The 26758-nt window shown below is 45.4% G+C and overlaps 1 protein-coding gene across 1 annotated transcript in view; it reads right to left on the bottom strand.

Moving 5' to 3' along the window:
- Positions 1-26758, bottom strand: part of LOC106611458 (uncharacterized) — a 64177-nt gene that overhangs the window by 27336 nt on the left and 10083 nt on the right. The window contains exons 2-14 of the mRNA XM_082955499.1: positions 20106-20315; positions 18110-18209; positions 16300-16442; positions 11996-12041; positions 11618-11793; positions 11118-11264; positions 10566-10724; positions 10153-10289; positions 9139-9279; positions 6786-6948; positions 2257-2367; positions 1955-2044; positions 1270-1408 (exon numbers count right to left, since the gene is read on the bottom strand). Of these exons, the coding sequence (XP_082811625.1) occupies positions 1270-1408; positions 1955-2044; positions 2257-2367; positions 6786-6948; positions 9139-9279; positions 10153-10289; positions 10566-10724; positions 11118-11264; positions 11618-11793; positions 11996-12041; positions 16300-16442; positions 18110-18209; positions 20106-20294 (1741 nt within the window). The 5' untranslated portion in view covers positions 20295-20315. The remainder of the gene's footprint in view (positions 1-1269; positions 1409-1954; positions 2045-2256; positions 2368-6785; positions 6949-9138; positions 9280-10152; positions 10290-10565; positions 10725-11117; positions 11265-11617; positions 11794-11995; positions 12042-16299; positions 16443-18109; positions 18210-20105; positions 20316-26758) is intronic.

The following is a 26758-nucleotide window of genomic DNA, read 5'->3' as shown; positions in this document are numbered from 1 at the left end:
AGACAGGTGAGGAACCAGGCTCAGAGGGAAGGCCAGTCCTCTTCTGGCTGTACTGGCAAACAGACAGGTGAGGAACCAGGCTCAGAGGGAAGGCCAGTCCTCTTCTGGCTGTACTGACAAACAGACAGGAGAGGAACCAGGCTCAGAGGGAAGGCCAGTCCTCTTCTGGCTGTACTGGCAAACAGACAGGAGAGGAACCAGGCTCAGAGGGAAGGCCAGTCCTCTTCTGGCTGTACTGACAAACAGACAGGAGAGGAACCAGGCTCAGAGGGAAGGCCAGTCCTCTTCTGGCTGTACTGACAAACAGACAGGTGAGGAACCAGGCTCAGAGGGAAGGCCAGTCCTCTTCTGGCTGTACTGGCAAACAGACAGGTGAGGAACCAGGCTCAGAGGGAAGGCCAGTCCTCTTCTGGCTGTACTGGCAAACAGACAGGAGAGGCAGGAGCTACTAACTAGCTCTCATGTTCTTTAGCTTATCAATGTGTTCTTTAGCTTATCAATGTGTTTGACTACATAGCTGTTGTACTGGGCAATATCACTGATCTAAAATAAATACATAAATAAAATCATATATATCTAATACACAAAAATAAAATCATATATATATCTAATACACAAATAAAATCATATCTAATACATAAATAAAATCATATCTAATACAAAAATAAAATCATATCTAATACATAAAAATAAAATCATATATATCTAATACATAAAAATAAAATCATATATCTAATACATAAAAATAAAATCATATATCTAATACATAAAAATAAAATCATATATCTAATACATAAAAATAAAATCATATATCTAATACATAAAAATAAAATCATATATATCTAATACATAAAAATAAAATCATATATATCTAATACATAAAAATAAAATATATATACCTAATACATAAAAATAAAATATATATACCTAATACATAAAAATAAAATATATATAAAAATAAAAAATCTCCTTGCATCCAAATAACTAGTGATGTGATTACGTGATCAAGATGAAGGATTCTACATCTTGCCTTGCTCAAGCAGCATCTCTATCTCCAGATACCCAGCAAACGTCTACTCTGAAAGTCATAGGGCATGTCTGGGGACTTTCAGGGAAGATGTTTGCGGGGTATCTGGACATAGAAATACATATATAAAAGGTCAAAAGAAGTGCACTACATAGGAAATAGGGTGCCATTTGGTACATAAACCCCCCCCCCCCCCCCCCAAATGCTATATGAGTTCAAACCAATGTTCTGCTTCAATGTACCTGGGTCTGACTCCATGCCAGGACTCATACTCCCCAGCTCCTCAGAGAGCGAGGGTTTGAGACAGGGCTGAGAGGTGCGGCCCAAGTTGTAGTACGCCTGCAGCTCTGCTTGAAGCTCATCAATGCGATCCTGCAGCTCCTGCCACAAACACATTCACAATAAAATCAGTCAAAACAAATATTAGTCATAAAAATAAAAAAAATAGGCAACCTACCTCTAAAGTAGTATGTTTACAGTTAGTTGATGGATTGATTGATAGTTTTAATGATTACTTGATGGATTGGTTCCAGTGAGACCCATTACCCGGCCCTGCCTCTCGGCGGGCACGTGCCCTGCCTCTCTGGGCGGGCACGTGCCCTGCCTCTCTGGGCGGGCACGTGCCCTGCCTCTCTGGGCGGGCACGTGCCCTGCCTCTCTGGGCGGGCACGTGCCCTGCCTCTCTGGGCGGGCACGTGCCCTGCCTCTCTGGGCGGGCACGTGCCCTGCCTCTCTGGGCGGGCACGTGCCCTGCCTCTCTGGGCGGGCACGTGCCCTGCCTCTCTGGGCGGGCACGTGCCCTGCCTCTCTGGGCGGGCACGTGCCCTGCCTCTCTGGGCGGGCACGTGCCCTGCCTCTCTGGGCGGGCACGTGCCCTGCCTCTCTGGGCGGGCACGTGCCCTGCCTCTCGGCGGGCCCTACGCTTACCCGGCACTGTTCCTCATAGCTGCTGCGGAGCCGTCCGAGACGCTCCTCCTGTAGGAAGAACTCCGCACTGCCTGGGTCCAGGTCCCCAAACTGAGGAAACAGAACCAGAACTTCTTACAGACAGATACTTCAGAATAGATATAGATTCTCATTCCATTAGCCAGAACTGAAAAACGTGTGCCAGATTACTATGGACATCTACTACAGTAGATGTATATTATTAAAATGGGGCCCTTTGTGACTGCTAGCCCTGAAAACGGTTAATGTCAATACACAATACTGTAGGAGAGAATGATCTTTACCTTTTCCTTCAGGATGTTATCCAGATTCTTCTGCAGTTCGCTGACTTGGCTTTCTGCCTCCAACAGTTTCTCAGTGCTGTCCAGCAGCTCCATCTCCAGACGCCTACTTTCCTGAAGTTAGAGTGAGGGTTAACGTGAGAAGTGAGGGTTAACGTGAGAAGTGAGGGTTAAGTGTGTGGGTTTAAATAAAATATGTATATTTTGTGTCATATTTAGCAAACAACAGGTGTAGACTAACAGTGAAATGCATACTTACGGGTCCTTTGCCAACGATGGAAAGTTGTTTAAAAATGCCACAGCTATATACAGGAAGTACCAGGTAAAGCCACAGCTATATACAGGAAGTACCAGGTAAAGCCACGGCTATATACAGGAAGTACCAGGTAAAGCCACGGCTATATACAGGAAGTACCAGGTAAAGCCACGGCTATATACAGGAAGTACCAGGTAAAGCCACGGCTATATACAGGAAGTACCAGGTAAAGCCACGGCTATATACAGGAAGTACCAGGTAAAGCCACGGCTATATACAGGAAGTACCAGGTAAAGCCACGGCTATATACAGGAAGTACCAGGTAAAGCCACGGCTATATACAGGAAGTACCAGGTAAAGCCACGGCTATATACAGGAAGTACCAGGTAAAGCCACGGCTATATACAGGAAGTACCAGGTAAAGCCACGGCTATATACAGGAAGTACCAGGTAAAGCCACGGCTATATACAGGAAGTACCAGGTAAAGCCACGGCTATATACAGGAAGTACCAGGTAAAGCCACGGCTATATACAGGAAGTACCAGGTAAAGCCACGGCTATATACAGGAAGTACCAGGTAAAGCCACGGCTATATACAGGAAGTACCAGGTAAAGCCACGGCTATATACAGGAAGTACCAGGTAAAGCCACGGCTATATACAGGAAGTACCAGGTAAAGCCACGGCTATATACAGGAAGTACCAGGTAAAGCCACGGCTATATACAGGAAGTACCAGGTAAAGCCACGGCTATATACAGGAAGTACCAGGTAAAGCCACGGCTATATACAGGAAGTACCAGGTAATGCCACGGCTATATACAGGAAGTACCAGGTAAAGCCACGGCTATATACAGGAAGTACCAGGTAAAGCCACGGCTATATACAGGAAGTACCAGGTAAAGCCACGGCTATATACAGGAAGTACCAGGTAAAGCCACGGCTATATACAGGAAGTACCAGGTAATGCCACGGCTATATACAGGAAGTACCAGGTAATGCCACGGCTATATACAGGAAGTACCAGGTAATGCCACGGCTATATACAGGAAGTACCAGGTAATGCCACGGCTATATACAGGAAGTACCAGGTAATGCCACAGCTATATACAGGAAGTACCAGGTAATGCCACGGCTATATACAGGAAGTACCAGTACTGAGTTGATGTGCAGGGGTACGCGGTAATTGAGGTAGATATGTACAGTTGAAGTGGGAAGTTTACATACACTTAGGTTGGAGTCATTAAAACTCGTTTTTCAACCACTTCACAAACTATAGTTTTGGCAAGTCGGTTAGAACATCTACTTTGTGCATGACAAGTAATTTTTCCGACAATTGTTTACAGACAGATTATTTCACTGTATCACAATTCCAGTGGGTCAGAAAAGTACATACATACATATTGACTGTGGCTTTAAACAGCTTGGAAAATTCCAGAAAATAATGTCATGGCTTTAGAAGCTTCTGATAGGCTAATTGACATAATTTGAGTCAATTGGAGGTGTACCGGTGGATGTATTTCGAGGCCTACCTTCAAACTCAGCGCCTCTTTGCTTGACATCATGGGAAAATCAAAAGAAATCAGACAAGACCTCAGAAAATAAATTGTAGACCTCCACAAGTCTGGTTCATCCTTGGGAGCAATTTCCAAACGCCTGAAGGTACCACGTTCATCTGTACAAACAATAGTACGCAAGTATAAACACCATGGGACCACGCAGCCATCATACCGCTCAGGAAGGAGACACGTTCTGTCTCCTAGAGATTAACATACTTTGGTGCGAAAACTGCAAATCAATCCCAGAACAACAGCAAAGGACCTTGTGAAGATGCTGGAGTAAACCGGTACAAAAGTATCTATATCCACAGTAAAACAAGTCCTATATCGACATAACCTGAAAGGCCGCTCAGCAAGGAAGAAGCCACTGCTCCAAAACCGCCATAAAAAAGCCAGTCTACAGTTTGCAACTGCACATGGGGACAAAGATGGTACTTTTTTGAGAAATGTCCTCTGGTCTGATGAAACAAAAATAGAACTGTTTGGCCATAATGACCATCATTATGTTTGGAGGAAAAAGGGGGTTACTTGCAAGCCGAAGAACATCATCCCAACCATGAAGCACAAGGGTGGTAGCATCATGTTGTGGGGATGCTTTGCTGCAGGAGGGACTGGTGCACTTCACAAAATGGATGGCTTCATGAGGAAGGAAAATTATGAAAATATATTGAAGCAACATCTCAAGACATCAGTCAGGAAGTTAAAGCTTGGTCGCAAATGGGTCTTCCAAATGGACAATGACCCCAAGCATACTTCCAAAGTTGTGACAAAATGTCTTAAGGACAGTAAAGTCAAGTTATTGGAGTGGCCATCACAAAGCCCTGACTTCAATCCTATAGAACATTTGTGGGCAGAACTGAAAAAGCATGTGACAGCAAGGAGGCCTTCAAACATGACTCAGTTGCACCAGCTCTGTCAGGAGAAATGGGCCAGAATTCACCCAACTTATTATGGGAAGCTTGTGGAAGGCTACCCAAAACGTTTGACCCAAGTTAAACAATTTGAAGGCAATGCTACCAAATACTAATTGAGTATGTAAGCTTCTGACCCACTGGGAATGTGATGAAAGAAATAAAAGCTTAAATAAATCACTACTATTATTCTGACATTTCACATTCTTAAAATAAAGTGGTGATCCTGACTGATCTAAGACAGGGAATTTTTACTAGGATTAAATGTCAGGAATCGTAAAAAAAATTGAGTTTAAATGTATTTGGCTAAGGTGTATGTAAACTTCCGACTTCAACTGTACATGTAGGTAGGAGTGAAGTGACTAGGCAACAGGATAGACAGAGCAGCAGCGTATATGGTGAGTGTGGGGTCAGTATGCATGTATGGGAATGTTATGTGGGTGTATGTAGTGTGTGTTGGGGTGTCATTGTAGCAGTGTTATGGCTTGGGTGTAGAAGGTGTTCAGGGTCCTGTTGGTTCCAGACTGTAGCAGGGAGAACAGTCTACGGCTTGGGTGGCTGGAGTCTGAATGAGTTTTTACCTTCCTCTGACACCCCCTGGTATAGAGGTCTTAGATGGCAGGGAACTCGGCCCCAGTGATGTACTGGGCCATGATCACCATCTGTAGCACCTTGCCATGGGATGCCTTGCCGTTGCCATACCAAGCGGTGATGCAGCCAGTCAAGATGCTCTCAATGGTGCAGCTGTAGAACTTTGAAGGGGCCATGCCAAATCTTTTCAGCCTCCTGAGGGGGAAGAAGCGTTGTCGTGATCTCGTCACGACTGTGTGTGGACCATGATAGATCCTTATTGATGTGGACACCGAGGAACATGATGCTCCACTACAGCCCTGTCGATGTGAATGGGGGCGTCCATGATCAGCTCCTTTGTCTTGCTGACGTTGAGGTTGTCCTGGCACCACACTGCCAGGTCTTTGACCTCCCTGTATGCCGTCTCATCGTCGATCAGGCCTACCACCATCGTGTCGTCAGCATGATGACGGTGTTGGAGTCATGTGAGGCCACTCAGTCGTGGGTGAACAGGAAGTACAGGAGGGGACTAAGTACACACCACTGAGGGACCCCCGTGTTGAGGGTCAGTTTAGCTCAGGTGTCGTTGCCTATCCTCACCACCTGGGGGCGGCCCATCAGGAAGTCCAGGATCCAGTTGCAGAGGGAGGTCTTCAGCCCCAGGATCCTGAGCTTGGAGGGTACTATGGTGTTGAATGCTGAGCTATAGTCAATGAACATTCTTACACCAAAGGTATTCCTTTTGACCAGGTGGGTGAGGGGAGTGTGGAGTACAATAGACATCACGTCATCTGTGGATCTGTTGGGGCGGTATGTGGGTCTAAGGTGTCTGGGATGAGTGTGTTGATGTGAGCCATGACCAGCCTTTCATGGCTATAGATGTGAGCGCTAGGGGAAATAGTCATGCAGACAGGTCACCTTGGCATTCTTGGGAACGGGGACTATGGTGGTCTAACTTGAAAGAAGTTAGTTTTAGAGACCGGGTCAGGTTGAACATGTCAGTGGGGTTAGAGATAGGGGGAGACAGATCACCAGTTTCTCTGTGCCATCTCCAGATGCCTACGGTCCTGAGAGAGCCAGACCAACCTGCTATCCTCTATTGATTTAGAGCAACAACCTATTTGGCAACAGCAGAACTTTCCATCTGCTTTCTAGTACATCAAACAATATTCAGAAGGAAAGTTCTGATTGAGCTGTTACCGTGACAGTGAGTGAGAGAGGTGGTTGTGTTAGTTACCGTGACAGTGAGTGACAGGTGATCTCTGAGGAAGGTCTCATCGTCTCTGATCTTCTCCATCTCTGCCTCAAGTTTCTCTTTCTGCTGCTGTATCTGGTCCATCTCTTGAATGATCTCTGACCTGACAGATACCAGCTTATCCCTGTGTTCCTGCTCCAGCTTCCTGTAGAACAAACAGGGGGAGGGAAAAAAATGTAATTCCATTCCATTCCTTAGATTCCCCCAATTTATTTTGTCATTTTTACCCCCTTTTTCGTGATTACGATCTTGTCTCATCGCTGCCGCTCGCCAACGGGCTCAGGAGAGGCGAAGGTCGAGTCATGCATCCTCCGAAACATAACACACGCTCGCTTAACCCGGAAGCCAGATGCACCAAGGTGTCGGAGGAAACACCATTCAACTGACGACCGATGTCAGCCTGCAGGCGCCCGGGCCGCCACAAGGAGTCGCTAGAGCACGATGAGCCAAGTAAAGCCCCCCCACCCCGGCCAAACCCTCCCCTAACCTGGACGACGCTGGGCCAATGGGACTCCCGGTCACGTCCGGTAATGACGCCACAACACTGCGATCCAGTGCCTTAGACCGCTGTGCCACTCAGGAGGCCCCATTCGATTCAATTTAATTCAACTTTAGTTACAAAATCTTCATTTATCCCCCCAGGGGCATTTAAGAAAGACATTGCCAGGTTACAAGTACCATACATACAGTTGACGTCTGAAGTTTACATACACCTTAGCTAAATACATTTAAACTCAGTTTTTCACAATTCCTGACATTCCATCCTAGTAAAAAGTCCCTGTCTTAGGTCAGTTAGGATCACCACTTTATTTTAAGAATGTGAAATGCCAGAATAATAGTAGAGAGAATGATTTATTTCAGCTTTTATTTCTTTCATCACATTCCCAGTGGGTCAGAAGTTTACATACACTCAATTAGTATTTGGTAGCATTGCATTTACATTTTTTTTTTTAAACTTGGGTCAGGTTTGAAGGCCTCCTTGCTCTCACACGCTTTTTCAGTTCTGCCCACAAATGTTCTATAGGATTGAGGTCAGGGCTTTGTGATGGCCACTCCAATACCTTGACTTTGTTGTCCTTAAGCCATTTTGCCACAGCTTTGGAAGTATGCTTGGTGTCATTGTCCATTTGGAAGACCCATTTGCAACCAAGCTTTAACTTCCTGACTGATGTCTTGAGATGTTGCTTCAATATATCCACAATTTTTCTTGCTCATGAAGCCATCTATTTTGTGAAGTGCACCAGTCCCTCCTGCAGCAAAGCACCCCCACAACATGATGCTGCCATCCCCGTGCTTCATGGTTGGGATGGTGTTCTTCGACTTGCAAGCCTCCCACGTTTTTCATCCAAACATATCGATGGTCATTATGGCCAAACAGTTCTATTTTTTTTCATCAGACCAGAGGACATTTCTCGAAAAAGTACAATCTTTGTCCCCATGTGCAGTTGCAAACCGTAATCTGGCTTTTTTATGGCGGTTTTGGAGCAGTGGCTTCTTCCTTGCTGAGCGACCTTTCAGGTTATGTCGATATAGGACTCGTTTTACTGTGGATATAGATCATTTTGGACCCGTTTCCTCCAGCATCTTCACAAGGTCCTTTGCTGTTGTTCTGGGATTGATTTGCACTTTCCACACCAAAGTACGTTAATCTCTAGGAGACAGAACGCGTCTCCTGAGCGGTATGATGGCTGCGTGGTCCCATGGTGTTTATACTTGCGTACTATTGTTTGTACAGATTAACGTGGTACCTTCAGGCATTTGGAAATTGCTCCCAAGGATTTCTTATGATGATCATCATCATCATGATTTTCCCATGATGTCAAGGAGAGAGGCACTGAGTTTGAAGGTAGGCCTTGAAATACATCCACAGGTACACCTCCAATTGACTCAAATTATGTCAATTAGCCTATCAGAAGCTTCTAAAGCCATGACATTTTCTGGAATTTTACAAGCTGTTTAAAAGGCAGGCAACTTAGTGTATGGAAACTTCTGATCCACTGGAATTGTGGTACAGTGAATTATAAGTGAAATTATCTGTCTGTAAACAGTTGGGAAAATTACTTAGGACATCTACTTTGTGCATAACACAGACTTGCCAAAACTATAGTTTGTTAACAAGAAATTTGTGGAGTGGTTGAAAAACGAGTTTTAATGACTCCGACCTAAGTGTATGTAAACTTCCGACTTCAACTGTATAATACAAATTAAATAACAACAGCCATCAATGAATGAACGGGTCGACGAGGAACGCCACCCAGAGGTTGAGGTCACGGAGCGCCACCCAGAGGTTGAGGTCACGGAGCGCCACCCAGAGGTTGAGGTCACGGAACATTACCTGAGGTTGAGGTCATTCATGCGTTCGATGGCAGAGTGATGCTCGTCCACCTCAGCAGCCAGTTGGGTTTTTAACTTCTCCGCTTTGTCCAGGTCAGAGCGAATCTTCTCTTTCTCTCTGCGCTCACGATCAACACGCTCACTGGGGGGGGGAAAAAAACACGGAAGCTAATCAAAACACTTTACAACCATTTAGAATGTTACAAAACCTGCAATAACATCTGCAAAAATGTGTGTACGCGACCAATAAACTGATTAGAAAATTCCGGTAGTTTCCCCAAAATTAACAGGATTTCCAGGAATTGTTGGTGGAATCTGGATTTCCTGCCTTTCCCCTCCTGATTATGGGAATTTTCCAATCGAGATTTCTGGAAAACCAGGACATTTTGGGGAAGTTACTGGCATTTTGCAAACCTAAACACCAGTGTAGAAATCTCCTCATACTCACAGTAGGTATCTGATCTCAGTCTTAAAGCTGGCCAGTAGGTATCTGATCTCAGCCTTAAAGCTGGCCAGTAGGTATCTGATCTCAGCCTTAAAGCTGGCCAGTAGGTATCTGATCTCAGCCTTAAAGCTGGCCAGTAGGTATCTGATCTCAGCCTTAAAGCTGGCCAGTAGGTATCTGATCTCAGCCTTAAAGCTGGCCAGTAGGTTTCTCCTCATACTCACAGTAGGTATCTGATCTCAGCCTTAAAGCTGGCCAGTAGGTTTCTCCTCATACTCACAGTAGGTATCTGATCTCAGCCTTAAAGCTGGCCAGTAGGTATCTGATCTCAGCCTTAAAGCTGGCCAGTAGGTATCTGATCTAAGCCTTAAAGCTGGCCAGTAGGTTTCTCCTCATACTCACAGTAGGTATCTGATCTCAGCCTTAAAGCTGGCCAGTAGGTTTCTCCTCATACTCACAGTAGGTATCTGATCTCAGCCTTAAAGCTGGCCAGTAGGTTTCTCCTCATACTCACAGTAGGTATCTGATCTCAGCCTTAAAGCTGGCCAGTAGGTTTCTCCTCATACTCACAGTAGGTATCTGATCTCAGCCTTAAAGCTGGCCAGTGCAGCCTGGTGGATGCCATTCTTTGTCATGAGGAGCTCGTTCTCCAGAGCCAGAGTCAGCTCACTGAGGTTCACTTTGCCTTCCAGGTCAAAATCCAAGGCCTACAGAACATACATAACTCAGTGTGAACATATCAAGCCCTCGAAATAGGGGATAAAAAACAACAACCTCAAGTCAAGAGTGAGAGTTACATTGTGTATTGGGAAGGAGACAGGACACCATTATGTTCCAAACAGAGCATTATGGGTACTGTAGCATATCATGCAGACCAGGCAACTGTAAACCCCGCCCATCCAGCACTGCAGGTAGACTTAAGAAAACTGAACAGACTATTTGAACAGAGGTCTGATAGGCAAAAAATGAATAAATAGTGTGACCTTTAGTATCTCAGGGCTGTTCTCTATGCCCTCCTCCATCCAGGCATCCAGGACGTCCTCGGCAAGAGTGGACCCTGTCCCATCGTCCAGAGTTGAGAACAGACACATCCTGATGGTGCTGGTCATACAGCTGGTCCTACGGCCCGTCTCATCAAACGGCTGCCACGATGGACAGGGACAGAAGAGCAAGGTCAAATTGTCTAATAAATATATTGATTCGTTAATTTGTGTCTTCGTTCATGAGTGACTCAAAAACAGGAAAATGTAATATTTCCTCCACAAAACGTTTTATTTTTTTTAAAGTAGATAAGAGTTTGGAAGAAATCCCCAAACTATGTTAACCAGAGGCAAGTGCATCCATATGGCTTTGATGGTACAGTACCCATGTCAGGATACAACATGGATTAGAAGGTGAGGTGAGGCACGCTCTTATAAAACATAGTTTATTGTACTGCAGATCCATGGTTAAAAACACATTGTGATGTTTCGGTCAGAGAAGTTCAGACGGCGGCTACAACATGGGAATTAGACCTGAGATGGGTTTCACTGTACCTGTGAGGAGTGTAGTCTTTTGAGCTGTCTGTAAGGTGTGGAGGCAGATGGGGTAGGGAGCTTGGCATGGTTCAGAACCCAGGAAGTAAACGCCTGAACGCTCATGATCTCATCACCACTTAGAACCTGGAGGACATCCTCCGTCACCTGGAGACAGAAGTAAACAACAACAATTACAAACATTTCCCAGCATCTACTCAGACTCTCAAACCTCCACTTGGGATATGTCCAAAATAGCACCCTATTCCCCCCCATTATAGGGAATAGGATGCCATTTCATACCCTTTCCCCTTGGCACACCACCAAATTACTTCCACCTTACAGATCTGCTAACATGGAAGGGTTTAGGGCCAAGAGGAAGGGTTTAGGGAGTGAATTGAGACCGTCAGTCTCGTTCTTCACCTCCAAAGAAAAACAGGTGGAATCCAAAATGCCACCCCATTCCCCATCTAATGCACTATAAGAAATGGGGGGCCATTTTGGACAGTCTCTTTCCTCACCTCCAGGCCCAGGTGGTTACAGAGAGCCAGTAGCTCATGGTGGCTGGCACATCCATCCCAGGGCATAGCCAGCTCTTCACAGGCCTGTCGTAACCTCTCCTCCAGGCGGTCTGACAGGGGCACCGTGGAGCCCCGCGGGGTGGAGGGATCATCAGGGTTCCACAGGTGCAGCTGGCCTACAGACAGACAGATATTTTAAGATTGTTTTATTATGGTCAGACTCGCCTTAAGACCTTGGCTCCTATAAGGAACAGAGGCCCTTGACAAAATGTCCTCCGTCTCTCTCCTATGATCAGTGTTGCGGTCAATTCTACTTGAAATTGACCCCCAAACCGGACTATCTATTGAAGATAATAAGTATCACAACTTTCCACCCACCATCTGCCTCGTACTCATCCGTACTGCTTTCATGAGAGTTCCAGCGCTGTAGAAGAAACATAACGTTATGGAAATTACTCATCAACTCAGAAAAATCAACACTTTAAAAACATGCAGACAAGATGACCCACTTTCTCATGTGCAAGTCAGGTTGAGACAAGATGGGTGGGGGGTTGCAGCAGGCTGTGCGTGTGTCCAACGAAAAGGACAACAGAGCTATTGTGACGGCACGGACCCCTCTGAAGGTCAAAGGTGAACCCAAAGCTGGTGATCATATCAGAGAATTAGAGAGAGAACAATCCATGTTGACAGAGCTGATTGAAACCCTCACTTCTCCAACTGTTTCTCTTTCAGTCTTTCCATTTGTATTTAAGGACAATGATCCAAGTGAGCTAACATTACCGTAAAGATAGACTTTAAAAATGTATAAATAGTAGGACACTTTTTTTTAAAGGCAAATCATTTAAATTGGTTGTTATAATACACATGATAAACAGAATCATAATTTCCACGTTTCATATTTAGTGTTAGTCTGGTCCTAAGTGTGAGACAGGAAACAGGAGCATAGTGATCTATTGTACTGTAGCCCAGGCCAGTATACAGGCATCTATTGTCTGGAAGGGAACCACAGTGAAGGAATGAAGAACAGATGGGTCTCTACAACTCTATTCTATCACGGGGGGGCTCATTGTTCCTCTGTCAGACCCCAAAAAACCCTCCCAAATCAGGCAGAGCCCCCTGACCTGTCCCCTGGTGCACCAGGCCGGAGGATGGACAGTATTCAACACAACCCAAGCTGTGTTCCAAATGGCACCCTATTTCCTGTCAAATCAAACTTTATTAGTCACATGCACCGAACACAACAAGTGTAAACCTTACCGTGAAATGCTTGCTTACAAGCCCTTAACAGTTTAGTTCCAGAAAGAGTTAAGAAAAATATTTACGTATATAAACTAAAAATAATAATAAAAACAATAACAAGGCTATATACAGGAGGTACCAGTACCGAATTAGTCGAGGTAATTGAGGTAATATGTACATGTAGTTAGGGGTAAAGTGACTATGTATAGATAAATAAAGAGTAGCAGCAGCAGCATAAGAAAAGGGGGAGGGGGGGGGGGGGGTCAATGAAAATAGTCTGGGTAGCCATTTGATTAGCTGTTAAGAAGCCTTTTGGACCTAGACTTGGTGCTTCGGTACCTCTTGCCGTGCGGTAGCAGAGAAAACAATCTATGACTAGTGGCTGGAGTCTGGCAATTTTTTCCCCCTCTGCCATCACCTGGTATAGAAGTCCTGGACGGCAGGAAGCTTGGCCCCAGTGATGTACTGGGCCGTACGCATTACCCTCTGTAGCGCCTTGCGGTCGGAGGCCGAGCAGTTGCCATACCAGGCATTGATGCAACCAGTCAGGACGCTCTCGATGGTGCAGCTGTAGAACTGAGGATCTGAGGGCCCATGCCAAATCTTTTCAGTCTCGAGGGAGAATAGGTGTTGTCGTGCCTTCATGACTGTCTTGGTGTGTTTGGACAATAATAGTTTGTGGACACTAACTTGAAGCGCTCAACCCGCTTCACTACAGCCCCGTTGATGAGAATGGGGGCGTGTTCGGTCCTCCTTTTCCTGTAGTCCACGATCAGCTCCTTTGTCTTGATCACAATGAGGGAGAGGTTGTTGTCCTGGCAGTGTCTCTTACCTCCCTATAGGCTGTCTCATCATTGTCGGTGATCAGGCCTACAACTGTTGTGTCGTCAGCAAACTTGGTGTTGGAGTTGTGTTTAGCCACGCAGTCATGGGTGAACAGGGAGTACAGGAGGGAACTAGGCACACGTGTTGAGGATCAGCGTGGTAGATGTGTTGTTGCCTACGCTTACCACCTGGGGGTGCCAAGTCCAGGATCCAGTTTCAGAGGGAGGTGTTTAGTCCCAGGGTCCTTCATTTGGCGATGAGCTTTGTGGGAACTATGGTGTTGAACGCTGAGCTGTAGTCAATGAACATCATTCTCACATAGGTGTTCCTTTTGTCCAGGTGTGAAAGGACGGTGTGGAGTGCAATAGAGACTGCATCATCTGTGGATCTGTTGGGGCGGTATGCAAATTGGAGTGGGTCTAGTGTTTCTGAGATAATGGTGTTGATGTGAGCCATGACCAGCCTTTCAAATTACTTCATGGCTACAGACGTGAGTCCTACGGGTCAACAGTCATTTAGGCAGGTTGCCTTAGTGTTCTTGGGCACAGGGACTATGATGGTCTGCTTGAAACATGTAGGTATTACAGACTCGTACGGTGTGAAATTGAGAATCAACCCCTGATTAGTCAGCAACACACACTTCATCTCTGTCAAGTGGAGTAAGAACACAGAGCCACAGACAATCATTATACCAACCTCCAGCCGCCCAGAGGGCAGTATCCTAATACCAACCTCCAGCCGCCCAGAGGGCAGTATCCTAATACCAACCTCCAGCCGCCCAGAGGGCAGTATCCTAATACCAACCTCCAGCCGCCCAGAGGGCAGTATCCTAATACCAACCTCCAGCCGCCCAGAGGGCAGTATCCTAATACCAACCTCCAGCCGCCCAGAGGGCAGTATCCTAATACCAACCTCCAGCCGCCCAGAGGGCAGTATCCTAATACCAACCTCCAGCCGCCCAGAGGGCAGTATCCTAATACCAACCTCCAGCCGCCCAGAGGGCAGTATCCTAATACCAACCTCCAGCCGCCCAGAGGGCAGTATCCTAATACCAACCTCCAGCCGCCCAGAGGGCAGTATCCTAATACCAACCTCCAGCCGCCCAGAGGGCAGTATCCTAATACCAACCTCCAGCCGCCCAGAGGGCAGTATCCTAATACCAACCTCCAGCCGCCCAGAGGGCAGTATCCTAATACCAACCTCCAGCCGCCCAGAGGGCAGTATCCTAATACCAACCTCCAGCCGCCCAGAGGGCAGTATCCTAATACCAACCTCCAGCCGCCCAGAGGGCAGTATCCTAATACCAACCTCCAGCCGCCCAGAGGGCAGTATCCTAATACCAACCTCCAGCCGCCCAGAGGGCAGTATCCTAATACCAACCTCCAGCCGCCCAGAGGGCAGTATCCTAATACCAACCTCCAGCCGCCCAGAGGGCAGTATCCTAATACCAACCTCCAGCCGCCCAGAGGGCAGTATCCTAATACCAACCTCCAGCCGCCCAGAGGGCAGTATCCTAATACCAACCTCCAGCCGCCCAGAGGGCAGTATCCTAATACCAACCTCCAGCCGCCCAGAGGGCAGTATCCTAATACCAACCTCCAGCCGCCCAGAGGGCAGTATCCTAATACCAACCTCCAGCCGCCCAGAGGGCAGTATCCTAATACCAACCTCCAGCCGCCCAGAGGGCAGTATCCTAATACCAACCTCCAGCCGCCCAGAGGGCAGTATCCTAATACCAACCTCCAGCCGCCCAGAGGGCAGTATCCTAATACCAACCTCCAGCCGCCCAGAGGGCAGTATCCTAATACCAACCTCCAGCCGCCCAGAGGGCAGTATCCTAATACCAACCTCCAGCCGCCCAGAGGGCAGTATCCTAATACCAACCTCCAGCCGCCCAGAGGGCAGTATCCTAATACCAACCTCCAGCCGCCCAGAGGGCAGTATCCTAATACCAACCTCCAGCCGCCCAGAGGGCAGTATCCTAATACCAACCTCCAGCCGCCCAGAGGGCAGTATCCTAATACCAACCTCCAGCCGCCCAGAGGGCAGTATCCTAATACCAACCTCCAGCCGCCCAGAGGGCAGTATCCTAATACCAACCTCCAGCCGCCCAGAGGGCAGTATCCTAATACCAACCTCCAGCCGCCCAGAGGGCAGTATCCTAATACCAACCTCCAGCCGCCCAGAGGGCAGTATCCTAATACCAACCTCCAGCCGCCCAGAGGGCAGTATCCTAATACCAACCTCCAGCCGCCCAGAGGGCAGCCTTCGGTCCCCATCTGTTCACCTTGGTTGCCAACAACTAACAATCTCTGCAGTGAGCATGAGTGCAGTCCAGAGGTTCTTTTTCCTCTGGTTGCACATTTAACATGCTTATAGAAATTTGGTAAAACTGATTTAAGTTTCCCTGCATTAAAGTCACCGGCTACTAGTGTTGTGTGTTCGAGGTGAAAGGACAACCGAAGCCCAATGATCCTACGCATACAAATTTTCCCCATTTGCAAAATGCGGTGACAGTACTTAAATAATAACTATGAATTGAAACTGAGGTAATGATTCATCAGAATATTAATTCACTCATCCATATATGCATTCATTCTCAATAGTCAAGTTTTTACCTCACGTTTCCTCGGTACAGTGGAGTCATGGTCCTCTGAGCTCACCACCTCTGAGAAGTCTGCGATGGTCTCGATGAACTCTGGTGTAGAGCGTCGGCCATAGCGCTTACTACCCCGCACAAACTTAGCTTGGACTGGTGAGTCTTGAGAAGGAGAAGATTATAATGGTTCATAAGAATAAAATCTAAATTATAAAGATGTTAAAGCCTAGCGATTGTCTCCAGTCACTTCTCCTAAAGTAATTCAATAACAAGAAAAAAATTGCCAATGAGAGGATTAAATATTGTGCATGCATACTTATGATTGAACAAAACAGATAAAAAAAAAAAAAGGCGCTTCATGTCAAACTGAATGTCCATTAGTCTCATGTAGAGACTAACTAAAATGTCATTTGTTTGTTTTTTTCCCCACGGCGTCTCATTGTTGATAGTTTGTCATGAAAAATAGGTAGTTGGAAAGTATTTTGTCAGAGTTCTTGTTGACAAAATTAACAAACTCGAGGTGAATGTTTTCACTTTCATTCAGACACCAACTGTGACTCACCAGAACACATTAGCTCCATTGACAGGAATTTGAAGCGCAGTCATATTTAACAAGGTAGAGTGATGACCTGGTCCAAAACGTTGAGAAGGACTGACTCATCGCGAATTCTTTGGCCCCGACAGTGCCTTCAGAAAGTATTCACACCCCTTGACATTTTCCACATTTTGTTGTGTTACAGCTTGAATTTAAAATTGATTAAATTGAGATTTTGTATCACTGGCCTGCACACAATACCCCATAATGTCAAAGTGGAATTGTGTTTTCAGAATTTCTTTACAAATGAATTATAAATCAAAGCTGAAATATCTTGAGTCAGGTCTTTATGACATAAAGTGCCTTCAGAAAGTAGTCTCACCCCTTGACTTTTTCCCACGTTGTTGTTGTTGGCAGGCTAAATTTAAAATTTATTAAAATTGAGATTAAATTAAGTGTCACACAATACCCTATAATGTCAGTGGAAATGTATTTTTACATTTATACAAATTAATAAAAAAAATTAAAAGCTGAAATGTCTTGAGTCAATAAGTATTCAAGCCTTTCGTTATGTCAAGCCTAAATAAGTTCAGGAGTAAACATTTGCTTAACAAGTCACATAATAAGTTGCATGGAGTCACTCTGAGAGCAATAATAGTGTTTAACATGATTTTTGAATGACTACCTCATCTCTGTACCCCACACATACAATTATCTGTAAGGTCCCTCAGCCGAGCAGTGAATTTCAAACACAGATTCAACCACAAAGACCAGGGAGGTTTTCCAATGCCTCAGTCAGTCGGTAGTTCATGACCCATGATGCATTTGGCTTTGCGCCTGAGTATGTTGGATCTCCTACTGATGCCTATATGGTCATCGCGGTTAGTATTGCATTGAACCCTCGTCACGGTTAGTATTGTATAGCATCCTGCTATTTAGTCCAGAAATACAACTGTATTCATTCCTTACCCACGATGCATTTGGCTATTGTACCTCCGTTTGTTGGATCTACTACTGATGCCTAGCTAGCTGGCATGGCAAGTATTGTAAATAGTGTTAATTGCATTGCTATTCATTACAGAAATACAACTATCTGTAACCAAATTGGATTGGTAACCTCACTCCTCAGCTTGAAATGCATCCACCCGCGGCAGTGCCATCGAATTAGTAGCTTACCTAGCGAAGGCCTTGTCAAGAGGGCGGTGGCGTGGATTTGGGAGACGGGTGAATAACAGTAAAGGTTTATGAGTGAGGAAGCTATACTGTTGATCAAGCACATTGACTCCTTCTTTACCTGGCTGTGGCGGTGCACACGTTGTCTCCTGACTGGACGGTGCTGCTGTAGTCGTTGATAACACCAGAATTAAAGCATTCTTGAACTGGTCAAAATCAACCTGCAACACAAATTCCACAATGAAACAGTCTTTCTGAACGTAAGGACTACTAGTAGCAATGTCCTAAGGGTCAAACCCTAAAACGTCCACTGGATGAGTATTACATAGTCATGATGTCAACGAGACACCAACTATGTGAACATATGACGTAAGAGGAAGGTAAGAGGAATTCCTAATGGCAACAAGATGGGTGCTCAACAAGTAGAAACATTACTCAGATAACATATTGGTCTGGAAATTCCTAACATTGATTTGAATCCTGGATGACATGTCTAAGGGGGGATGGGGGGAACGAGGGAGGACATACGTCTGAAGCAGCAGCTGCTGGCCATGTGCCAATAGATATGGAGATTCTCTTTGTGTTCTGTTGCCAGGCGGATGACTGCTGGCTATAGTGGGGATTTCCTTCCTGGCTTCATTGTTGAGGGGTACCCTGGTCCTTTATTGTTGAGGGATACCCTGGTGTTTGGGTCAGCCATTATCACTGCCCTGCTTCTGCCGACACCCCCCCTCCCTTCAGTCCCCACATGCTTACCAACACACGGACATTGACCACCCTTCCAGGAAAGTCATATGCCAGATTTGGGGAGGTGGTTATGAGTAATGTAGGTTTATTTTGATGGAGCCACCCACAGATGTATAGAAACTTCTAGGTTATATGCCAGATGTTGTTGAGCAGATACAGTATATGTAGTAAAGTACACCCTACCATTAAAAGAATTTGAGTAATAATCAAAGGCTTGTTTTATTTTGATCAGACATGAAGAATATGCGATAGCAAAAAAAAAAAACCACTAAAACCCCATTTATCTAGATTTAAAGGCCCAGTGTAGTCAAAAACTTGATTTTCCTGTATTTTGTATGTATGTGTTTCCACACTATGACGTTGGAATAATACTGTGAAAATGATAAAGCCTTTTTTTTTGTGTAACACCTGTTTGAAAAACCCCCCCCTGAAAATTCAGCCTGTTTTGGTGGGAGTTATAGGCCTTCCATGGTGACATCACCAGGCTGTAAATTAGTTAAAAGACCAATAAGAAAGAGTTCAGAACCTCAGACAATAACAGCTATTTTTCCTTTTCCCCATCCCCACTCAGACCACTCCTAGACAGTCTAGCATTTGTATTGTTTGAAAAATGTCTCTTTGCTAAGATTGAAAACAAAGTACTTAATTGTTACCCAGAAATGAAAAACAGCTACATGAGACCTTTAACCAATGGCCTTCCTACTTCAGCCTTAACAAAGCAAGAGGGCCATTTTCCTCATCAAGCACCCTCTCAAACTGACACACTTCAATTGAGAATGTTGATTGGCCTGGTTGTCATGACAACAGACACCTGGGATGAGGAGGTCAATGACAGGGTCTAATTTCTCTCTAAAACTGGACAACTAACAAAGCACAAGGAGACTGGCCCTGGCTGGCTGGCTCCCTGGCTGGCTGGCTGGCTGGCTGGCCCCTGGCTGTCTGGCTGGCTGTCTGGCTGGCTAAACAAAGACCTGAGAGCTGGAGGCTGTATAAAGAGTTCAGAGGTGCTCTGAGGACAGAGTAGAGTCTGTATCTCACTAAAAACATAAGAGCTAAATAAAACTAAATTCACCTCATACGCCCCCTGTACTTTAGGTTTGTGATTCTACAGAGTCTAAGGGAAAGAAACCCTGTCTGTCTACCTCCCTCTCCATCCAACAGCTAGATTACCCTGAGCTGTGGCTGGTGCAGGGGGCTGACCCTGCCAGTAAAACACTAACTTAAGGCTGAGAAGATCCAGAGATTCCAGGTTCTGTTCATTAGTGAACACAATAGTGTTTCTTATTGGACACTTTGTGGTAGTCCCTCCTTGTTTCAGTCCGTTTTCTTCAGGTTGGTGCCTAATGAACAGGCCCAGGTGTAGGGCTTACCCTGTCAGTGAGTCGGTCCTGGTTCTGCAGCAGGGCATGTAGCAGTGCGGGGGTGGCATCCTCCAGGTGCAGGGCCTGGCACAGGCCAGATAGCTCCTCGGGGCACAGCAACCCGGCGCCACTGGTGTCGAAACTCTCAAATACCTCCTTCAGACGCTCCTCGTACTGATCCTGCTGGCCGTCATCCATCCCATAGGACAGCACCCTGCCCTGGACAGACAGGTAAAGATAGAGACAGGGACACGGTTAGAACAGACAGCACCAGGTCCAAACAGCACCTCCCTTCCCACCAGGTCCAAACAGCACCTCCCTTCCCACCAGGTCCAAACAGCACCTCCCGTCCAAACAGCACCTCCCTTCCCACCAGGTCCAAACAGAACCTCCCTTCCCACCAGGTCCAAACAGCACCTCCCTTCCCACCAGGTCCAAACAGCACCTCCCTTCCCACCAGGTCCAAACAGCACCTCCCTTCCCACCAGGTCCAAACAGCACCTCCCTTCCCACCAGGTCCAAACAGCACCTCCCTTCCCACCAGGTCCAAACAGCACCTCCCTTCCCACCATGTCCAAACAGCACCTCCCTTCCCACCAGGTCCAAACAGCACCTCCCTTCCCACCAAGTCCAAACAGCACCTCCCTTCCCACCAAGTCCAAACAGCACCTCCCTTCCCACCAAGTCCAAACAGCACCTCCCTTCCCACCAAGTCCAAACAGCACCTCCCTTCCCACCAAGTCCAAACAGCACCTCCCTTCCCACCAAGTCCAAACAGCACCTCCCTTCCCACCAAGTCCAGCCTGTACCTGCTGCTGGGATGTTGATCTACTGCCACTACACAGCGTCATGTGGTTGAGAGGAAAGTAATCCAATCAGCCTTACTGGATGACAAAACCAGGCCTGCAACCCAAATGACATCCTATTCCCTATATAGTGCACTACTTTGACCAGGACCCTTCGAAAAGTATTCAAACCCCTAGACTTTTTCCAAATTGTTGGGTTACAGCCTTATTCTAAAATGGATTAAATAAATAAACATTTCTCAAATCGACATCACAATAGCCCAGAATGACAAAGTGAAAACAGGATCTTTATAAATTTTTGCAAATGTATTAAAAATATAAAGACCTTATTTACATAAGTATTCAGACCCTTTGCTATGAGACTTGAAATTGAGCTCAGGTGCATCCTGTTTCCATTGATCATCCTTGAGATGTTTCTACAACTTGATTGGAGTGCGATTTACCACTTGACTGTTGTAAATTCAATTGACATGATTTGGAAAGGCACACACCTGTCTATATTAGGTCCCATAGTTGACAGCGCATGTCAGAGCAAAAACCAAGCCATGAGGTTGAAGGAATTGTCCGTAGAGCTCTGAGACAGGATTGTGTTGAGTCATAGATCTGGGGAAGGGTACCTAAAATTGTCTGCAGCATTGAAGGTCCCCAAGAACACAGTGGCCTCCATTATATTTAAACGGAAGAAGTTTGGAACCACTAAGACTCTTCCTAGAGCTGGCTGCCCGGCCAAACTGAGCAATCGGGGGAGAAGGGTGACCAAGAATCCGATGGTCACTGACAGAGCTCTAGAGTTCCTCTGTGGAGATGGGAGAACCTTCCAGAAGGACAACCATCTCTGCAGCACTCCACAAATCAGGTTTTTATGGTAGAGGGGCCAGACAGAAGCCACTTCTCAGTAAAAGGCACATGACAGCCCACTTGGAGTTTGCCAAAAGGCACCTAAAGGATTCTCAGACCATGAGAAACAAGATTCTCTGGTCTGATGATACCAAAATGTAACTCTTCGGCCTGAATGCCAAGCGTCACGTCTGGAGGAAACCTGGCACCATCCCTACGGTGAAGCATGGTGGTGGCAGCATCATGCTGTGGGGATGTTTTTCAGCAGCAGTGACTGGAGACTAGTCAGGAGAGGGAAAGATGAACGGAGCAAAGTACAGAAAGATCCTTGAAAACCTGCTCCAGATCGCTCAGGACCTCAGACTGGGGCAAAGGGTCACCTTCCAATATGACAATGACCCTAAGCACACAGCTAAGACAACGCAGGAGTGGCTTTGGGACAAGTCTCTGAATGTCCCCGAGTGGCCCAGCCAAAGACTGGACTTGAACCCGATCAAACATCTCTGGAGAGACCTGAAAATAGCTGTGCAGCAACACTCCCCATCCAACCTGACAGAGCTTGAGAGGATCTGCAGAGAAGAATGAGAGAAACTCCCCAAATAAAGGTGTGCCAAGCTTGTAGCGTCATACCCAAGAAGACTCGATGCTGTAAACGCTGTCATGCAAATATGATTTAATTTATATAAATTAGCAAACATTTATAAAAATCCGTTTGTGCTTTGTTATTATGGGGTATTGTGTGTACATTGAGGGGAGAAAAAAACGATTTAATCAATTTTAGAATAAGGGAGCTATTTAGCTAAGAGGTGATGGATGACAGAACGTTGAGTAAACACACAAGCTTCAAGGAGGAACGGGGTTAAGAACCATACCATAGCAACCAGTGATTCAGACATTGCATGTTGCAGAGGGAAGGGAAAGACGAGGAAACAGAAGAGCATTCAAATCCTTGGGCGGACCAAACAGTGTAATTTTTTATTTTTTTTTAAATGGAAAAAGGCTTTCAGGGTAAACTTTAAAAAACAACTAAAACCATATATAAAGTATGTAGAAGAGACAATGGACCTATAGACACACAGTGTACAAAACACCTTCCTAATATTGAGTTGCACCCCAAACGGCCTCAGAACAGCCTCAATTGGTCGGTGTATGGACTCTGCAAGGTGTTGAAAGTGTTCCACAGGGATGCTGGTCCATGTTGACTCCAATGCTACACACTGTTGTTTCAAGTTGGCTGGATGTCCTTTGGATGGGTGGACCATTCTTGATACACACGGGAAACTGTTGGCGTGAAAACCCCCAGCAGCGTTGCAGTTCTTAACACACTAAAACCGGTGCGCCTGGCCCCAATATTTTGTCTTGCCCATTCACTCAATTGTCTCAAGGCTTTAAAAGTATTATTGAACCTGTCTCCTTCCCTTCATCTACAATGACTGAAGTGGATTTAACAAGTGACATCAATAAGGGATCAAAGCTTTCACCTGGATTCACCTGGTCAGTTTGTCGTGGAAAGAGCAGGTGTTCCACTGTATTTTTGAAATTAATTTTTGAGAACGAACAATCACCAAATTAAAAGCTAGCTCGTCATGGAAAATGTAATTCCAATAACAATGAATTTAGCAGAACACAGCATTAGCCATGGGGGAAAAAAATAGAAATGTAGGAAATGTCCTATAAAATAGCAACATTCTCTCAGCTCCATGGAGAAAATTGTTGAATTGCAGTAAATTGGCCCCCAAAAAATATACATTCTCTACACAGCCAATATGGGGCCCCCTGCCATGACCACCATCTAAGGCCCTTTTTTATCCAGAAAAAAAACGACCGGCCCACGCTCGATGGGGGGGTTCGACAGGACCAACGACAGAGACCGGCCCACGCTCGATGGGGGGGGGGGGGGGGGGTTCGACAGGCTCAACGACAGAGACCGGCCCACGCTCGATGGGGGGGGGGGTTCGACAGGCTCAACGACAGAGACCGGCCCACGCTCGATGGGGGGGGTTCGACAGGCTCAACGACAGAGACCGGCCCACGCTCGATGGGGGGGTTCGACAGGCTCAACGACAGAGACCGGCCCACGCTCGATGGGGGGGTTCGACAGGATCAACGACAGAGACCGGCCCACGCTCGATGGGGGGGTTCGACAGGCTCAACGACAGAGACCGGCCCACGCTCGATGGGGGGGGGGTTCGACAGGATCAACGACAGAGACCGGCCCACGCTCGATGGGGGGGGGGTTCGACAGGATCAACGACAGAGACATGGTCAGTGATCCTGCAGAGGAGAGGGGCAACGTTGGAGTTACTGGACAATACAGATGGTATAATCTTGGAAATGGATCTGATTGCTTCAGATTTGAATTTCAGTTTCTAAATTAGTATTGTTTATTACTTTGTATAATAAAATCGGACAAAATAAATTAACAAAAAGTTCTCCATAACTAGTAGAAATTGATCGCAAAAAAAATATATACGCAAGTCACTGCTAAATGGCGTAATATTATCTAAAATAATATGTATAATAGGAGTTGATTCAGTATCTCTGGTGTAGACTGAAGATGTAGAGGGCAGAACTAAATCTGTCTTATACAGACAGAGGAGGATCTGCTATTTCACACCACTGGACTTTTCAGGCTGAATTTAAAAATGGATTCAATTGATATTTTGTGTTCCTGGTTTACACACAATATCCCATAAATGTCAAAGTGGAATATATGTTTAGACATTATAAATAAATTAGAAATCAAAAAAACTTAAATGTCTTGACTCAATAAGTATTCAACCCATTTGTTATGGCAAGCCAAAATCATTTCAGGAGTACAAATTTGCTTAACAAGTCACATAATAAGTTGCATGGACTCACCGTGTGCAATTGTGTGGAACATGATTTTTGAATGACTACCTCATCTCTGTAACCCCACACATACAATTATCTGTAAGGTCACTCAGGTGAGCAGTGAATTTAAAACACAGATTCCACCACAAAGACCAGGGAGGATTTCCAATGCATCGCAAAGGGCACCTATTGGTAGATGGGTAAAAGAAAGCAGACATTAAATAACCCTTTGAGCATGAAGTTATTAATTACACTTTGGATGGTGTATCAATACAAAGATACAGGTGTCCTTCCTAACTCAGTTGCCGGAGAGGAAGGAAACCGCTCAGAGATTTCCCCCTAAGGTGACTGTAACACAGTTAAAGTTTAAATGGCTGTGATAGGAGAAAATTGAGGATGGATCAACACATTTTTGTTACTCCACAATACTAACCTAAATGACAGAGGGAAAAGAATTAAGTACAGAATAAAAATATTCTATAAAGGTACTTCCTGTTTGCAACAAGGCACTAAAGTCAGACTGCAAAAAATGTGGTAAAGCGATTACATTTTTGTCCATAATACAAAGTGCTATGTTCGGGGAAAATCCAATACAACACATTACTGAGTACAACTCTCCATATTTTCAAATATAGTGGTGGCTGCATCATGTTATGGGCTTGCTTGTAATCGTTAAGGACTGGGGAGTTCTTCAAGATAAAAAAGAATCAGAACAGAGCTAAGCACAGGCTAAATCCAGGAGGAAAACCTGGTTCAGTGTGTTTTCTACCAGACACTGGGAGATGAATTCACCTTTCAGCAGGAAAATATCCTAAAACAAGGCCAAATCTACACTGGTTGCTTACCAAGAGAGTGAACCTTCCTGAGTGGCTGAGATAAATCTACTTGAAAATCTAAGGCAAAACTATGGTAAGACCTGAAAATGGTTGTCTAGCAATGATCAACAACCAATTTGACAGAGTTTGACATTTTTTAAGAATAAAATGGGCAAATGTTGCACAATCCAGGTGTGGAAAGCGTTTAGGGAGTTACCCAGAAAGACACAGCTGTAATCGCTGCCAAAAGGTGCTTCTACAAAGTATTTCCTTGTCAATACATAAAAACATGTTCACTGTCATTATGGGGTATTGTGTGTAGATGGGTGAGAGAAAAATAATCTGTTCCATCAATTTTGAATTATGGCAATAACACAAATGTGGAATAAGTCAAGGGGTATGAATATTTTCTGAAAGCACTGCCCTGCTGAAAAGTAGTGGTCATGGTGCCATTTCTGAAGCACTACTTTTGACCAGGGCCCATAGGGCATAGTATACTAGTATATAGTCTTCCCTGTGGCTCAGTTGGTAGAGCATGGTGTTTGCAACGCCAGCATGGAGTGTGCAACGCCAGGGTTGTGGGTTCGATTCCCACGGGGGGCCAGTACCAAAAAAATAAAATAAAAAGGGAAAAAAAAGTGTGGATAAGAGCGTCTGCTAAATGACTAAAATGTATACTAATTTAAAACCAGGTTATTTCATCTATCAGGATTATGCTCAGACAGCTTTAACCGAGGTCGAGTTATACAACAAAATCAAAAAGACATCTGTTAAAAATCAGACTCAATATCAATATAGATAATTGACTAATGTCACAAAAATCTGACTAAGTCCATTTCAATCATGTCGGACAAAGGAAGCATCACACACACACGGTGTAGATAGACTACCACCATAACCAGCTGCTCGTTGTCATAGTGACATCATTATGGTACTTCATATAAAGTCTGTATTAGCCAGGTGTCCCCTCCTCCTAGACCGGGGCTACCCACCCATTCAACTCAAGACAATGGGCTGTCCAAACCCATAATCAGTATTCAGCTTCTGCAAGTCTCAGCAGCGAATCTCATTCAAGTGAACCATCCCGTTAGCATTACGGTCAGAAGATCACACATTAATCCCATACCCCAGCTAGTCAGCTACCCCCATAACATCACAGTAAAAACACAAGACAAAGACCAGGGGCCTGAATCCACAAAGTGTCCCAGAGTAAGAGTGCTGATCTAGAATCTGTCCATATACCCCCATTCATTCATTCTGATCTAGAATCTGTCCATATACCCTCATTCATTCATTCATTCATTCTGATCTAGAATCTGTCCATATACCCTCATTCATTCATTCATTCTGATCTAGAATCTGTCCATAT

This window comes from Salmo salar, chromosome 09 (genome assembly GCF_965601325.2).
Source record: "Salmo salar chromosome 09, fSalSal1, whole genome shotgun sequence".
NCBI classification, from domain to species: domain Eukaryota; kingdom Metazoa; phylum Chordata; class Actinopteri; order Salmoniformes; family Salmonidae; genus Salmo; species Salmo salar.
Note: the sequence above shows the minus strand (reverse complement) of the source record. Positions and strands in the feature narration are given on the sequence as shown.